Below are 17,413 nucleotides of genomic sequence, written 5' to 3' on the forward strand. Positions count from 1 at the left end.
ACCTGCAGACATGTGCACGTATTGGATCAGCTCCTCAGCTGGGGTGAACTGACGTAGCGCCACTGATGTTCAACAGAACCTCGCCAAATATACACCGGCTGCGGATCCCGCCCCTCGTTTCCTTAGTGTAACTGGCCACTAGCTGGTTTCTTTTTGCGTCAAGGGAGAGAGCTCATCTAGTGGATACAGGAGAAGACTGGGAGTTTTATTCCTGGCTCTGCTACCGATTTCCAGGGAGGTCTTGGACAAGTCATGCCGCCTGCCTGTGCCTCAGTTTCCCCATCTGTAAAATGAGGGTGGTGATATGCAGTATCATAGCAATGTAGGACTGGAAGGGACCTCGCTAGATCATCTAGCTCAGCCTCCCAGCACTGAGACAGGACTACATATTATCTAGACCATCCCTGACCATAGGCGCCAACTCCGTGGGTGCTCCCGATGGGTGCGCTACATCCACCGGTAGTTCCCCGCCCCAGCTCATCTCCGCCTCCTCCCCTGAGCACACTGCCGCATCCTGCTTCTCCCCATTCCCTCCCAGCACTTGCGCCGCAAAACAGCTGTTTCGTGCGGCAAGCCTGGGAGGGAGGAGGGAGAATGGGGATTTGGGGAGGGGTCCAATAGGGGCAAGGAGGGGCGGAGTTAGGGTGGGGACTTTGGGGCAGGGGTGGAGTCGGGGTGGGGCTGGGGGCGCGAGCTCCCACCGGTGCAGAAAAAAGTTGGCGCCTGTGTCCCTGACAGGTGTTTGTCTAACCTGTGCTTAAAAACCTTCAATGACGGAGATTCTACAATCTCCTGAGGTAATTTATTCCAGGGTTTAACTACCGTTACTGTTAGGAAGTTTTTCCTAATGTCTAACCTAAATCTCCCTTGCTGCAATTCAAGCCCATTACTTCTTGTCCTGTCCTCGGTGGTTAAGGAGAACAATTTATCACCCTGCTCTTTATAACAACCTTTTAGGTACTAGAAGACTTATGTCCCCGCTCAGTCTTCTCTTCTCCAGACTAAACAAACCCACTTTTTTCAATCTTTCCTCGTAGGGCATGTTTTCTTGACCTTTAATCATTTTTGTTGCTCTCCTCTGGACTTTCTCCAGTTTGCTCACATCTTTCCCAAAGAGTGGTGCCCAGAACTGGACACAATACTCCAGCTGAGGCCTTATCAGTGCTGAGCAGAGTGGGAGTATTACTTCTTGAGTCTTGTTCACAACACCTCTGCTAATACATCCCAGAATCATGTTAACTTTTTTTGGCAACAGTATTACATTGTTGACTCATATTTAGTCTGTGATCCACTAGAACCTTTTCGACACTACTCCTTCCTAGGCACAAAGAACAGGAGGACTTGTGGCACCTTAGAGACTAACAAATTTATTTCAGCATAAGCTTTCGTGGGCTACCGCTCACTTCTTCTATGCTACTCTGAAACCTTCCTAGGCAGTCATTTCCCATTCTGTATTTGTAGTGCATTGTATTTGTATTTGTGCAATTGATTATTCCTTCCTAAGTAGAATACTTTGCACTTGTTCTTATTGAATTTCATCCTATTTATTTCAGATCATTTTTCCAGGTTGTCAAGGTGATTTTGAATTCTATTCCTGTCCTCCACAGTGCTCGCAACCCCGCCCAGCTTGGTACCATCCGCAAACTTGACAAATGTACTCCCTTGGCATTACCCAAATTATTTCTGAAGATATTGAATAGACCAGACCAGGACAGATCCCTGCGGGACTCCACTCGATACACCCTTCCAGCGTGACTGTCAACCATTGAGAACTACTCTCTGAGGTCACTTTTCCAACCAGTTGTGCACCCACCAGATAATAGGTTAATCTAGGCTGTCTTTCTCTAGTTGGTTTATGAGACGATCACATGAGACAAAATCAACAGCCTTACTACAACTGAGATAGATCACATCTACTGCTTCCCCCACCTATCCACAAGGCTTGTTATCCTGTCAAAAGAAGGATATTAGCTTGGTTTGACATGATTTGTTCTTGACAAATCCATGCTGTAACTTATCACTGTATTTTCTTCTAGGTGTTTACAAATGGATTGTTTGATTATTTGCTCCATTATTTTTCTGGGTACCAAAGCTAAGCTGACTGGTCTACAATTCCCTGGGTTGTCCTGATTCCCCCTTTTTATAGATAGGGGCTAAATTTGCCCTTTTCCAGTCCTCTGGGATCTCTCTTGTCCTTCATGAGTTCTCAAAGACAACTGCTAATGGCTCAGAGATCTCTTCAAGCAGTTCCTTAAGTAGCCTGGGATGTATTTCATCAGGCCCTGCTGACTTGAAGACATCTCACTTGTTTAAGTAATTCTTAATTTGTTATTTTCCTGTTTTAGCCTCAGATCCTCCCCACTGACACTGATGTTCATAGGTGCTGGGGCTGGAGCGCCCATGGAAAAAAATTAGCGGGTGCTTAGCACCCACCGGCAGCTGAGCTCCCTCCAGCTCCTCCCACCTGCTGGCAGCCCCACTGATCAACTCCTCCCCCACCCTCCCAGTGCTGTTTCATGGCGTGCAGGAGGTGCTGGGAGGGAAAGGGAAGAGCGTGGATGGGGCGTGCTTGGGGGGCGGGATGAGGCAGGGAAGGGGTGGGGCCTTGGGAAAAGGGGTGGAGTGGGGAGTCGAGCACCCCCTGGGTAGAGAGGAAGTCGGCACCTATGGCTATGTTAGTTGCCAATCACTGCTAACTTTTTTTTGGTGAAAACTAAAACAAAAACGGCCTTTAACACTTCGGCCATTGCTGGATTTTCTGTTATCGTCTTTCTCTCCTTATTGAGTATAGGGCCGACCCTGTGCTTGGTCTTCCTCCTGTTTCTTACTGTAAAACGTTTCTCCTTTATGTCCCTGGCTAGTTTAATCTCATTTTGTGCCTTGGCCTTTCTAGTTTTGTTTGTGTTGGTTTTTTATATTCATCCTTTGCAATTTGACCTAGTTTCCACTTGTTGGAGGATTCTTTTTTAAGTTTCAGGTCGTTGAAGATCTGGGTAGGCCAGAGTGGTCTCTTACCTACTTCTTATCTTTCCTATGCATTAGGATAGTTTGTGCTTGTGCCTTTAATCGTGTCGCTTTAAAAACAGACCTACCCCCTTGGGTGACTGGGGTGGCAAAGGCTAATCTTGTTAACGTGCTCTGAGATCCTCAGAAGAAGGGTGCTAAAGAAGGACAAAATCATCCCTGTCAGCGAGAGTCAGCGGATTTTCTTTTTGTCCTAACAGCAGAAGAGTCATCATAAAACGAAGAATATGATGTGCGTGCGTTAAAGCTGTCAGCATGCAGCGTTTCTGGATGGGCGGAACTGTATAACGAAGCCCATATATCTAGCCGTGCCAAACTCTGTCGGAGGTATTAGCTGTGTGTTTATATGTACCTGATGGACCATAACTGCAAAATATTTATATACACTGACACATGGATTATATACAGTCACTTGGGGAGTTAAAGCCCAGCTGATGCCTAATGGAAAACTTGGTTCAGCATTTTATTTACACAGTTCCACTCCTGTGTTTCTCTTCTCTCCTTTACCAATAAGTATATTGAAATAAAACAAGGCCAAGATCTTTCTAAATATGCCTGCCGCTGATGCCTCATCTGGCATCAATCACCCTCGGGCACATCATCATTATTTACCAGCTGGGTGAAATGAGAAGTCGGAACTTCAGGTGAGAAACCAACAGACAGCAGGAAGCAATGGACTCTTAAGGAAACCAGGACTGAGATATGAATCGTAGGAAGAACTGAGCATCCTAATCCCTGAGACACCTTTGACAATGGCAGCCGACACCTGGTTTTGGAGCAAAATGAAGAGGAGGAAATTGGTGCACAGGCATAATCATTAACCTGTGGAACTTGCTGCCACAAGACATCATTGAGGCTAAGAGCTTAGCAGGGTTAAACCTTCCTCCAGAGATTAGTGATTTGTATGGCTAATGAGAACATTCACAGCTACATAAGAGGGGATGAAAAACAGAAGGGATATCAACCTTCCTGCAAGTCACAAGCCAGCCAGCATCTAGCGCACTAGAACCTCTAGACAATACTGTAATACAAATAACAGAAAATGACAGGATTCAATAGCGCAAACTAAGGAATGACTCCAATTCGTTGGGGCCAAATTTTTTCCCTGAAGCCCCAGGGACTTCAAGAGAGAATGCTCTGCAACTATCTCCCCATGAGGCATTAGTGTTAAACAAGGGCCCGCCCCGTCTCGTCCCAGCCCACTTGAGCTCCCAGCCACCAGACGCGGCTTGGAGAACACAAGGCAGGTGCTTTGCCGCTTACTTTTTTCATTTGCATAGTACAGAAAGGTCCTTTTGTTGAGGACGCACCATCGCTTCTGCCACTCTGAGCCAAAGAAACCATGGTCTGTGGGGAAACGGGAAACAAAGCGGGGGTTAAGAGCACTGTGGAAAAGGTCTCATGGTCTCTTTTGTGTATTTATAGTCAGTATAAACTCTCCGTCCCTGCATAATCCCACAAATTCCCTCATGGCATCAGGGGGCTGGAATCTAGAGTCAATTCTCAGAACTGAGCACAGATATGGTGCTGACGACCTAAGACTCATGTCTTCACTAGGAAAAAAGGTGTGTTCTTAACCCAGTTTAGCTAACACATGGCAACTAACATGACGTAAAGCCTAATGAAGACAGGCAGTTTGTAGCTTTCACAGGCATTAGCAAGTCAAAGCAAACCTTAGCCTCCTGCGTCGTCTTTTCCTCGACCTGCTGACGTGTGAAAGCTACAAATGCCTTGTCTTCCCTAAGATTTCACCCCATGGGAGCTAACCTGAGTGAAGAACCCACCTTTTTCCCTAGTGAGGACAAGGCCTTAATGGTTAATCCCATTTCTGGGCTTTGCTCTTTGAGCAGAATGACGACCTGCATAAGGTGCACCCTTTGTTACTTATGATGCATAAACAAAACCGGAGAGATTCCACACACCCCTCCCTGTACAAAAGATTTTTTTCCTACTTGTTCTTCACCTTGAGAATAATTAAGACTTCAAATCTTATCCACCCCGTTTTTGTTGGAGAGCTCCTTGGATGACTCACACTACAATGGAGACTTCTCCCGGCTCATAAGTAGTGTTGAATCTTTAATGAAGAGAGCTTTTCTCCCACGCGCTTTAGTTAAATACAGTAGGTATTAACAGGGAGTAACGGCTGGGCTTTTCGGAAACGCCCAAGTGATTTAGGTGCATAAGTCCACTGGCTTTCAATAGGACGTGAGTTCCTAAATCACTCGGGTGCTTTTCAAAATCCCACCCAAGGTATTTTAAATCACCTGACTAAAAGCCTTTCCCTTTCGGTTTATCAGGTGTCATCTTGGTATGGCTGCTGTCATGAACCTATTCAGTTCTCCAGTCATCCGCAGAGACAAGATTTGAATTTGCAAAGTAAAAACAAGCAGCAAATAAACCTTTTTCACCCCCACAACCACGACCACCACCCACTCTCAGACTTATTTCTATATCATCACTAAGCAGCATAAATAAAGGGGCATAAACCCACCCACCCTGCTTTGTAGGTCACTTTAAAACCGGTTTATTCGACTGTTACCTCTGGACCTTTTCTCCAAGTATCCTTGCTTCAAAACAGTCCCCAGCTCTTGGGCAGGTTTCTGTATGCCGTCCTCCGATCCTAAAGAGACCAAAGCAAAGTCTTGTGAAATACACAAAAGATTTCCTATCTGCGGGCTGCGCTCTTCCTCGACCAGGCAGAACCACAGACATACAATGCCTGGCCAAACATGTATGCAACCAACATGTAGGCACACACCTGCACGACCTGTACTCCCATGTGAACCCTTCTGTACGCGTCACACCCAAACTGGATACTCCAGCCCGCTAGAAGGGTCAACAGAGCTTTTCCAAACTATGAGGCATCCCAGCACCGACATCAGTTTTTATCCGGAGGAGGCTGCTCTAAGAACTAGGCTCACGACGAACCTTGTTAGACCAAACTTGATTGAGGTTATCGAGATGTCCATCCATCCGCCCCCACTAGGGCTTTTGAATGTCATCGTACACGAGGGAGGCAGAGAGACGGGGGCAGAAAGCAGGAGAAACACGGTAACACGCAGAACACCACCAAGTCTGCAGGGGGGAATTTTACGGGGAGAAAACAAAGGAAGCGCTAAGGGAGAAGACTGCAGGAGTCGCCGAAGACGCGTCAGCTCATTCTGACATAGCAACATTCCACAGAACACCGGTGTCAAGAACCATGCCTACGATTCATGCACATGCACCCGTTCGTTTTGCTGCTCGGCTCCTTCTATCTCATGCGCTTTTATTGTGCCCAACCCTGTCGTTCCAAAGCACCCCCCAAAAAATTAAAGTCCTGAGCCTCTCTGGCAGGATCCCAGATGGCACCTTTCCCCTCATCTCCATTGCGACCTTAAGCAGGGTGCTGCTGTCTTTTGGGTCCTCTTGCTTTCGCACCAATGGGCCCACCCTGCCCTGCACTTTGCCCTGGCGTCAATGTCTGCACAAGGGGTCGGGCACCAGAGAAGTGTCCACATTGACTACAGGACTCAGCAGAAGTCCTTCCATCAGGCTCTGGGCTAGGCACTAGCAAGAGGATCAGGCCCACTAGCCGTGCTGCCGTCACCGTGGGTCCAGCCCCACGCTGTGCGGACAGAGCTGGCACTTGGGGTCCACGAATCCTGCAGCTGCACCCTCCCACCTGCCTTGGAGATCTAGAAATATGGGGGTGACTCAGCCATGAGCTCCCCTAACAGCCCTCGTCCGTGCCCAGAAGATCTTGGCTGGAGTGGATCGTCTGTGAGCAGCTAGCCATGGTCCCCACACCAGCCTCCCAGGGGTAGCCTCCAGCATGTGCCCTCCCACTTCCCCCCCGGCAGGGTCCAGCAGCTCGAGATCCTTTTCCTCCACCCCAAAAGGCTAAGGCTGGTTTTGGGGGCAGAGCCGTTCATGTCAGGCGCTAAGCCCCTGGCTCCCGGTGAGAGCTCTGGGATTGTCAGCAAGTTGGAGGAGGCTTTTGCCACCTGGCAGGATCAGGCTCGTTATTCCCAGACTTTGAGGCCGGAAGGGACAATCGCGATCATCTAGACTGGCCTCCTGCATATCTCGGGCCGGAGACCCTCGCCTAGCGACTGGCATCCAGGCCAAACCCCTCGCGGGTTGCAAGACTTACGGAGGGGAGGCTGTGCCTTGCATCGCACTGTGAAACTGACCAGATTGCACCTCATCCCCAAAATCCAGCCTGGAATTCCACAGCCCAGGGCCTGCCACTGAGAGCATCCCCCTGCCCCGCCGCCTTGGGTCTTAATAATTTGTGCTGAAACACAATAAAAAATGACTCACTGCACGTCACTAATCATCTCCCCCGTGCCTGAGCTTGGCAGCCTTTTAAGTATGAGTAACTTCCCAGAATCCCAGACCAGAAGGGTTGCTCCTGTTTTCTTAGCGTGTCTCCCTCCCGGCCCAATCCATCCCTGGTGTCAGCTCCCTCCTTTGCACTCTTTTCATTTTTGTGTTTTATAGTTTGCAAACTCGGGAGCGGCTATAAATTCCCGCCCACGGCTCTCGGCGTGAACGCCAGACACGAGAGCGGCATCAAAGGCACCAAGTCTGGTTTTTGTAAATATACCCCCCCTACGTGGGCACCCCCTTCTGTGCTCATTATTACCTGGGAATCGGAGCCATCCGCAGGGGCAGATCCATAACGCCACTGCGGTCAATTTACACCAGGTGAGGATCTGGCTCCTAGGGTGAAGCTCACCTCTGGGGAGAGGCCCATCGCTTACATTCTAGTTTGAAGGCTTGAGTGGTGCATCGGCCTCACATCGGCCCTCTGGCCAGGGGTGAATTTTACCCCTATTCAGTAGACCTGGCTTTTCCCCATGGAACAGAAAGGCGGCAAATTAAAACCAGATTCAAGCAAATGTTTTTCCTGCATTAACCCGTGGAACTCACTGCAGCAAGGCACTGCTGAGGCACAGCAGGATTCAAAACCAAGACTGGACATCTGTTTGGAAGGGATATAAGGCCTCAAGCTTCAGAGCATAACCGGACCGATAACTATTTGGTGTCCGGTGGAAATTTGGCACCTTCCTCTGAAGCAGATGGTATCAGGCACTGCCAGTCGCAGGACGCTGGACTGGTCTGACACGCGACAGCAATTCCTACGTTTCTAAAGTGGGACATGGGGTTTGGCTGCAGGAAGCCCATTCTTGACACAGGGGCCGGCTGAGCAGCGCTGATCAGAATCCACGACTTTCCAAGACAGCAGAACCCTGGTGCAGAGGCCACCCGGCCCGACCTCTCTGCTCCCCACCCACACAGGGAGCAGCACCTTTGCTACAGACGCATCACATGCTTTCCGTTTGAGATGCTGAACTTCTGACTTGTAGAGAGAGGGGGAAAAAAAAGGCACGGTAAGCATTTTTTTTTTAAATCGGAATCCAGGCCCCTTTCATTAATGCAAATCTAAATGTCATTTTATGGGACATTTATAATTATGAAAATGGGCTGACGCTGCCTGGTACACAGGGGGAACCCGCAAGTATGAATATTACATTAGTGTGCCCGATGCCAGCTCGCTGAGCCCGCTGGCAGGAGCATAAAAAATGCTCGAGTGAAACTTTTATTTAGACGTTAAGATTCCAGGCCTCAGCGGGGTGACGCAGGCAGCCCCTGTGAGAGCCCATCAGTACGAGCGTTTGAATTGAATTACCCAGGGGGAAAGGCAGGAGCGGCGAGCGCTGGTTTGCGTATTTAATTTCATTTACTTTCAGTACATTATCAGCATGGGGTTTTCCTCAGCCCCCACCCTCCATCCCCCAAGAAACAAGGCTGCAGAGAAGGGTTGCCTACATGCTCCAGGGGCCAGCTGCAAGCTACAGATCTTTCCCGTCTGCTCCTGCCTCTCGTGCTGGTCCTTTATGGGCAAGCAGCTCCTGCACTGTCTTTTGCTGCGGTCTCCTGAGTCGAGGAGGATTCTGGGGAGCTATAAAGGGTCCATCAAACACCCCCAAGAAGAAGGAAAAAACAAGGCAGAATGGCCTAGGAGACTGAGCACAGGGCCAGGAGCCAGGATCAGCCGTGCATAACCCAGCTCCGTCACTGGACTCACTGTATCCGCATTGTGTCGTGCTCTGCCCGTCTCTCTGCATCCGCCTGTCGGCTCTTGTCTTAGATTGTAAGCGTTTTGGGGCAGGGACCATGTTCTTGGTGTGTTTCTGTATAGCGCTGAGTGCAATGGGGACTTGGTTCATGCCTGGGGCTCCTAGACACGACCGCAATACAACTAATAAATAATAATGCCTCTCTTTGGGCAAGACACACCGCCTTTCTGTGCCTCAGTTTCCCCATCAGTAAAATAGGAATCATGATATTTACCCTCCTTTGTAAATGCTATGTGACTCCTTAGTTTATGCGCACACACCACCTTGGAAACATTAAAGGCTAAATGCCCTTATGACTGCAGCACACAAGACAAACATCGCTGTCGGTACCTCCCGGATACAGCCCTCGTCACACACCCGGAGCCATAAAGATGAAATCTGCGGCGAGGCATGTTACTGCAGAGGACATGGCAGTTCTGCACCCACTGCTCTATCGGCGGAGACACAGAGAAGACAGAAGCTGTTAGGCAGAGCGTTTTCTCCCTCCAGAGGCCAAGTCTGCCACACGAGCGCTGAGCAGGATTCCATCTCTCGGCACCGCCGTGACTCTCCAAGCCAGCCACGGACGTGGGCTGCCCCGGGAGAGCTCTCCCCAGCAGGCATTGTGTATCCAAGGAAGCAGAGACGCTGGAGCCGAGGGGAGTCCCGGCCTGTTTCACCGGGTGTGTTCTCGCTCAACGAGAAAAGAGAATCCAGGACAGTCAGCTGGCAACACCAAGCCACGGGGAGAAGAACACAAGAGGCCACATGGCTTGGATTGCAACAGGGCATCAGTGCTGGGGGGTGGGGTGGGGGGTGTCTTTACAGAACAAGCCGGCAGCAGATGGAGAAATTATCCTGAAAAGAAAATCAGGGGGCTTTTTTCTTTTCTTTTCACCTTTTGCTTAACTTTTTTTTTTTTTAAAATACCCCCAGTTCATTCTCATGCACTAGACAAACAAACCTCATGGGCTAGTCACAAACTAGCCAGGGACACACGCTGAGCCAAGCGGCTCAGATCTGAAGGCCAGGAAGGACCAGTACAACGTATCTGGTCCGACACTCCCGGTCAGAGAATTTCGCCCAGTAATTCCTGCGCCGAGGCCGAACACCTTGGCCAATCAACCAGAGCTTCGATTTAAAGACTAAAGCCTGGCCTATAGGGGAAAGAGAGAGACCGTGCGCTCGCACGGCTGGTGTGAGCACAGATCCCCATCTCAGATGAAATTAAGATGCACATTTTTAACAGGGAATGTTCATCAATCATTGGGCCAGATCAATCCATCAATTGCCAAAGGACTGGCAAACTTCTCTGTCGTTTAGGGCTAGTCTATCGCAGCCAGTTAAAGCGTGGCAAGGCAGCGTGTGAATCTACAGCGCATCAGGTTGCCGGGCAGTAACTCGCCACGTGGACACAGCTACCGGGCAAAGAGAGTCCCCAAACTAGTACGCTCCGCCACACTCTGGGACGTTCGCTGCACTGCAGCAAAGGCCACGTGGCAAGTCACTGCCCGGCAAGCTGGTGCACTGTAGACTCGCAGCCTGGCTTGCCATCAGCTGCGTAGACTAGCCCTAAGTGATAGAGAAGGAAGCCCCTCTGTTGGCAACTGGCCCAATGATTAAGATGCACATTTTTATCAGGGAATCTTAATTTCATCTGAGATGGGGATCTGTGCTCACACCGGACCCCCGCCCCCTCTTAGAAATCCCATCCCAGGCGTCACGGTAGCTACAGCCAAAGAGGCCTGGAGGACACGGCAGCCCTCCCATGTTACCTGCACGTTCAAAGGCAGGGAATGTGGAGATGTTGCTATTGCAGTCAGTTCCTGAGCGTTTCTCATTCCTGCTCCCTCACTTCGGTTAGACGTGCTGAGCCCGGAGCCTGCTCCGAGGCACTATCCTGAGAGCAACCTTATTAAAATAAATCTAGAGGTGGGATTTTCCAAAGCACTCAGCAGTGACCTACCTACTCCCATTGCAGTCAATGGGAGTTTTGCTGTTGAGCGGAGTTAGGCCAACACCGAGGAACTGACTGCGGTAGCAACTTCATCCACTCGTACAACGGGATTTGACGGTAAATGGGTCTACGAGCATGGCAGCTTACACGAACCTCACTGCAGGATTTGGGACCATTGCTGTAAGATTGTGCAGGATCAAATCCCGCTTTCAGTCAGCATTTTATGGGCCCCCATATAAGATGGTGAGTCTCCCCTTATTTAAGCTGCTGACCCTCCCACTCTCTTAAACTTAAGAGGGTTCTGTAGGAGGCCTCATGTTGCTAAGACAAAGGCCCATGGAGGAGGGTGGTCCATAAAGCCCTCCTTGGTGGCCTGCAGAATGGAGCGCCTGGTGAGTCAAGCAGCAGGGGTGTGTGTGTGGGGGGGAGAGAAAACAGATGATGGAGGAAGGGGGGTGCCCACAAGAGGCCTTCTTTCTCACAAAGCCGTTCGCAAGATGGAGAAGCTGGAGAGCCGGAGTTAAGCAGACAACACTGGACCTGGTGTGGTTCAACTGAAGTCAAGAGAGTTACAACAGTAAAAGAACGTGGTTTAATGAGTGGCACGCAACAATCTCATGCAAATTACATGCAAGCTTGCTGGTTGGAAACGGCATCATGTTGGCCTGTGTTCTCTGCACCCCCAAGCTCATCTCTTGCACCTTTTCCTTGCCATCCACCATTCCTCTGTTTAATCAAAACACCAGCTTCACGTCCCCGGCTCTCTCTTTCTTCTCTCCTTCTGCTGCTCCTCATCCCATTGTTCTCTTCGGTCTCTCTCTTCCTCCTTGCCCTTTGTTCCCTTGTAGCCATGCTTCTCTCTCAGTCTCCCAGCTCGGGAACTTGGTCTAACTTTTCAGTGCCTTGAAAACTTAGAATCGTTTATATAAAAAAAAGGGGGAATGAAATGAGCAATTGTTTCACAGAAAATGGGAAACTAAACAACTGGCAGCGTGCATCATCCGAAATAGATCTTGTGCCAGACTAATTGTATTGCTTTTTTTTTTGAGGAGGTTAATAAGAAAGGAGATGAAGCGGAGGCAGTGGAGGTGATTTACTGGGGCTTCAATAAGACTTTTCATAAGAGGCTAGTAAGTCAAGTTTAAAGGATAGGCATCTACCTTAGCTACCTGGAAGGAAAGTTGGCCAACAACCAAGGTGCAGTTCACATTCAACGGCAGCAAATCACATGGATGAAGTTATCAAGTGAAATTTCTGAGGGCTCAGACCCGGGTCCTGTTCTCTTCAGTTACAAAAGCCCAACATATTGCATGGCATCCCAATTTGCAATGCTGGTTTGTCTGAATACAAACAATCCATCTAAAGTTTGCATTCAAAGTCGGAGACAGGTCAAGAAAAAAGGGTCCTCAGGGGGACGTGACAGCAGAACTGGCCACGGTGTGAGTTTTATACATCTTCCTTTAAAGCATCTGCTACCAGTCAACACTGAAGCCTGGGTTCAAGGCTAGATGGCTTACGGCAATTTCTGTGTTCCTATGACAACTCTTGACAAAGGACTAAGTGCTAGTCCCACTGAAGTCATCCTAGGAAGTTACAAACCCACCGAAGAATGGAAGATTGTCCTAATGGAACAACGCTGTGCTTTGAAATTCTTGTAGATGCCACATAGTTATTGGCATAATATCGGTGGATCGGAAAGGCAGCCAGCCAGAGACAGACCTCCGTCTACAGAGCTAGCTAGTTAGTGTAGGTTTTCCTAAGGAGTCCATGACTGCGGTATCTATGGCTGACAATGAAACAAGACAGAACAGACAGAATTCCTTGATTTCAGATGGGACTTGTACTGACTTGGGGCATGTAGGGGGACTCTCAGTGTCTGTTATTCTGCCTGGAAAATTTCACAGCAAGTCTGAAGTGAAACCAACTTTGCAAAAAGCAAAAATGGAATCCAGAAAGGAGGCAGCGCCTTTGGCCCCAAAGTTTCCATCCAAACCACTAAGTCTATAATTGCAAAATAAAAAACACTAAATCTCACTATCTATTTGCACAGCTCATTAGCTCAGGGCTCACACTCAGCAAAGAGGGAGGGTGGAAATAAAAAAAAACAAACCCCAACCCTTTAGCACCAAGTACCGTTTGGAAGTTGCTATGGAAACCAGCCCTTTGCTCCGGCTTTGCAACTGAGACTTGCACATTTCTGCTCTGGTGCGTTTGTTCGTCTGTCCCTCCGTCCGAGGAGTTTATGAGGACACTTTTTTTTTTTTTAAACAAGTCGTCTTTTTATATACACAGATATAGGGAGAGATATCTCGCTCCTCTCTTACTTCTCTCCTCCCAACATAACATTATGTCAGCCACTCGACCTGCTGTGCTACCGGGACAGCATGATTTACAACGTGAAAAGGGAAAACCTAAATCATCACAGAATGAAAACATTAAAGTTAATGCCTCACAAGTGAGGAATTTATTACCATTAACTCCAATAAACAGTTATAAACCACCCGTCCTTTCCTGTCCACGGACAGGGACACAGACGCAGGGACTTCATTATGGCTCAACTTTCTTTTCTTCTTCACTAGACCAGTCATGTGTGTTCCAATTGGCCACCATTTATTGTTAACGGGACTGGCTCATTTTCCGGGGACTGAAGAAGGCATGAAGGCCTCATCCATTTCGTTTCGCGGGCGGCTCGGTGCAGATGGATGGAAGAAAAAAGTTCGCGAGACGTGCCGCTCGATGGGTTTATTTAAACGCCACTGAAATAGATGCTTGACAAAAGCCAACTCTCGCCCGGGCCCCGTACGTCATTACTCAACAAGGCTGATGTATAAGTAACAACATATGGGCAAGCTGTGAGGTTACACCGGATACCAGCTCGCTTCAGGGTGCACTTGGCCAAATATTTGCTTCTCACTGAGGTTCCACCACCACCTTGGAAACCTGAGCCTGAAATCTGAGGCCTTGCTGGATTTTTTCTCTCACCCCATCTCAAAGGAGCAGAGAGGAGCTTGCCGTTCCCTGTATAGTAGCCTCTCTCCAAGGAAAAGCATGTAATAATAATAATAAGGTTATTAATTACTGACCAAAGCCCGAGGTCCTTCCTCAGTTAAAAACACCCATTGGCTTCCGGGGGAGTTTAAGATCTGGCCCCTCATCATCATACATGCACCGGAGTTGGTTATTGGCGGCTTGCTCACAATTAAGACTGAACTGGGCTCAGGTCTGCCAGTGTCTGATCTGCAGAGCTGCCCCAGGATTGAGGCCCTCAATACACACAGGTAACGCCTGCACACCCCATATCCATTAGCAATTCTTAGCACACAGCAGCCCTCAGTCACGGACCTGGACGCTCACAGTGCGAGGTGCAGTGCAAACACAGAACACAAGGCTGATCCCTGACAATTGCCTCTCATACCCTCGACCCCACGTCTGCTGTGGGGCTCTTTGGAACTATTTCTCCTCTCCTTTCCCCGGGTGCCGATCAGCTGAGGAGACCCGATACAGACCCGCAGTCTCTTGGTACCCTGTCCATAAAGGACAAAGAGTCAATTCAGCTACTAAGCGACCAAAACTCAAATCCTCCACTTCCTGAATTAGCGCGCTAATGGTTACCGACGCTGAGCAACACTGGCTCCTCCTGCCCAGAGGAATGTTGGCTGTTCTCTGGCTTCATTAAAGCCCCTCCTGTGGATCTAACAGGACCAAGTATACAGATGGGTCTTACAATGTACTCAGAAGGTGGCTGGTTTCGGGCTCATCCTGATCCCTAATAGGAGCAAATTCAACGGCTAGGGTTCCTCCATGGAGATGCTCTGCCCTCTTGAGTTTCACCCTGGAACCATGCAGTTTTGATGGCTCCAAACGGCCCCTGGCTTTTGGAGGACTTTCATCCCAGTCCCAACGTCATGGCTTGGGACCATCTCTAGAACTTATTCTAAACCACTCGCCCGATAAGCAGGTCCCACTGGATGAGAATCTCCTGTGGCGGTGTGCTCCTACGGTAGTAGTCACATGGGCGTGGAATGGTAACAGGATACTCTCACAATCTAGCCTTGCATTGTACAAGCCCAAATTATCCCTGGTCCCCAACCTTTCCCAAGGTTTGTTCTGATTGGACAGTCAGAAAATCTGGAGTTGGGAAGAAAGCAGAGGACTGTCATGGAGTGGAGCTGCTAGGGTACCAGAAGGAAATATCTTGATAGCTGTGCTGTAGTCAAGGTCCTGCAGAAATGTACTTGGGTTTTGGGAAGTGACAAACTTCACCAGTTTCTGGATTGCGCCGTACGTCCTGCAGGCCGGCACCGTCCACCGGAACGCTGAGGCCGAGCCCCTGGCACTTCTCTGCTAGGAAAACCGGCGACCACAAAATCAACGCAGAAAAATGCCCAAAGTTGTGGACGTGATTTTAATTTACAGGGTCTCTGCCAGGCCACAAAAGAGCAGACACCTGTTGGCTAAAGCCCATCTCACAGCTTAGCCCATTAGGCCTATAAAAATTCTGTAGCACATAATCGTCAGCCTTGACACAAACGATTCCTATAGATCATGGTGGAAAATCAAGAGGATTTAAGGACAGAGGAGGGTAGGAAAAAGTGAAACAAATGACATGCAATTTTTCAAGCGGAAACAATGGCAATATGAAGATATATAGGTGTCAACCATACAGGAGGAGGCAGGAGGCTATGCTCTTTTACCTCTTACGGTGTCACTCTCATGACCTCTACCATTTGAAATGCTTTGATTCCACCTTGCCCAAGGGATCTCTCAGCACCGGAGAAGAGATGAAGAATGCCCGCGCCTGACCTCACCTCTACATTGTCTAATGACTGATGGCATAAATCAGTGTTTCCCCTCCGCAGACCCGAGTGTCAAGAACCCATGTGAGAAGGCTGGAAATATTAAATGATTTCCCCAAGGGTTTTGATTGTTACTCGGTTTCTCTCCTGTAACTGTGGAGCTGTGTTGCACATAAAGAATAGCTGTCCCTCGGGACCTCAATTTGTGTATAGAATGAACTATAGAAATAAGTCAAACCACCAGCTTTTTGGAGAGGGGTACAGAACAGAAACCAATGACTGGAGAATGGGCTTATTCTAGTCCATGCCTTGTGCTGTGGTTGCTCTGTGCTGGTGGCCCCTTTTGTACCATGCCACTGGAATTAAGAGGTTTGACTGTATTTCCTGCAGAACCTCCCTCTCCTACTGGGCTGGAAGCCTGCAGCAGATCAGAAGCCATCGCACAAGATCCAATAGCTTGTTCCTGAGTTAAGCAAACAATCCTGCTGCTCAGCGGAGCGAGTGGTTCCTTGGGCTTTATAGGGGTAACATGGTTTTTAGCAACAAGAATGGCTTTAGGAGTCAGGAATCCCCCCCAAGTTCTGATCTTGGCTCTGGCATTTGCTTGCAGAGGGGTCTGAGGGACAGTCACTCAACCGATTTGGGACGCATCCACTTATACAAGGTTGCATGTGTGTCCTGCGAGTCCTTACTCACGTGTAGTCCCAGGGGGCTTGATTCTGATCTCCAATGTCAAGTCCACTGACATCAAAGAGTTACACCAGCAGAGAGCAGTCGGGCTACTCATAAAAGCAGCAGGGTGGGTGTGAACTGGGTGAGAAAACCCGTGTAAGGGCATAAGCAGTTAAAGGGAGTAATTTACACCAATTTGATGGGAGGTGGGGACCAGGCAGTGTCCTTGGGATAATTAGAGAGCGCAGCTCCTACTCGGGTCAATGGGAATTGACGTAGGGGATGGTGCAGGAGACATTCAAGAGTGTCTCTCTCTGGGGAAGCTGCTTTATCTACTCCTGGGGGAATTCTGCACCAAAAAATAAAAAATTCTGTGCACAATATTTTAAAATTCTGCAAATTTTATGTCAAAATCACACTCTATAATCATGCCAGTTTCAATTATTTTGGTAATTTATTTCAAAATACCTGTCAGCAAGTATGTCTGTAACAATACAGACACGCACAAAAATTCCCCTAGGAGTAGAGAGTTAAAGAAACCCCTACGACAACCCAGTTCCTGTTTCTCTGTCCCCTCCCACTCAGAGCCCAGCTGGGGGGAGGGGCAGAAACTCACACCCCCTGCCCCCAGAGGCCAGCTGCAGGGATCTCCTGCCCAAACACTCACACCCGCTACCCTACTAGAGCCCAGCGATCCAGATGGAGAAACCACCTGATGCTGGGTCCCGGGCTGGCATGGAGTTTCCTGCGCGCCACCACCACCTTCCCTCGGGGTGTGCTGGGAACTGCAGCTGGTGGGAACCCTCCAGGTCCCTCTCGCTCCCCCTGGCCTTGTCTTCTATTGGCGAGCTGCGCTC

The 17,413-nt window shown here is 49.1% G+C and overlaps 1 protein-coding gene across 2 annotated transcripts in view; it reads right to left on the reverse strand.

Moving 5' to 3' along the window:
- Positions 1-17,413, reverse strand: part of SKAP1 (src kinase associated phosphoprotein 1) — a 224,680-nt gene that overhangs the window by 48,038 nt on the left and 159,229 nt on the right. For both annotated transcript variants that reach the window (XM_044999131.1, XM_044999130.1), the window contains exons 5-6: positions 5,564-5,644; positions 4,288-4,371 (exon numbers count right to left, since the gene is read on the reverse strand). In XM_044999131.1, coding sequence (XP_044855066.1) covers positions 4,288-4,371; positions 5,564-5,644 — 165 coding nt within the window. The remainder of the gene's footprint in view (positions 1-4,287; positions 4,372-5,563; positions 5,645-17,413) is intronic.

Source organism: Mauremys mutica, chromosome 25, assembly GCF_020497125.1.
Source record: "Mauremys mutica isolate MM-2020 ecotype Southern chromosome 25, ASM2049712v1, whole genome shotgun sequence".
Taxonomy (NCBI): domain Eukaryota; kingdom Metazoa; phylum Chordata; order Testudines; family Geoemydidae; genus Mauremys; species Mauremys mutica.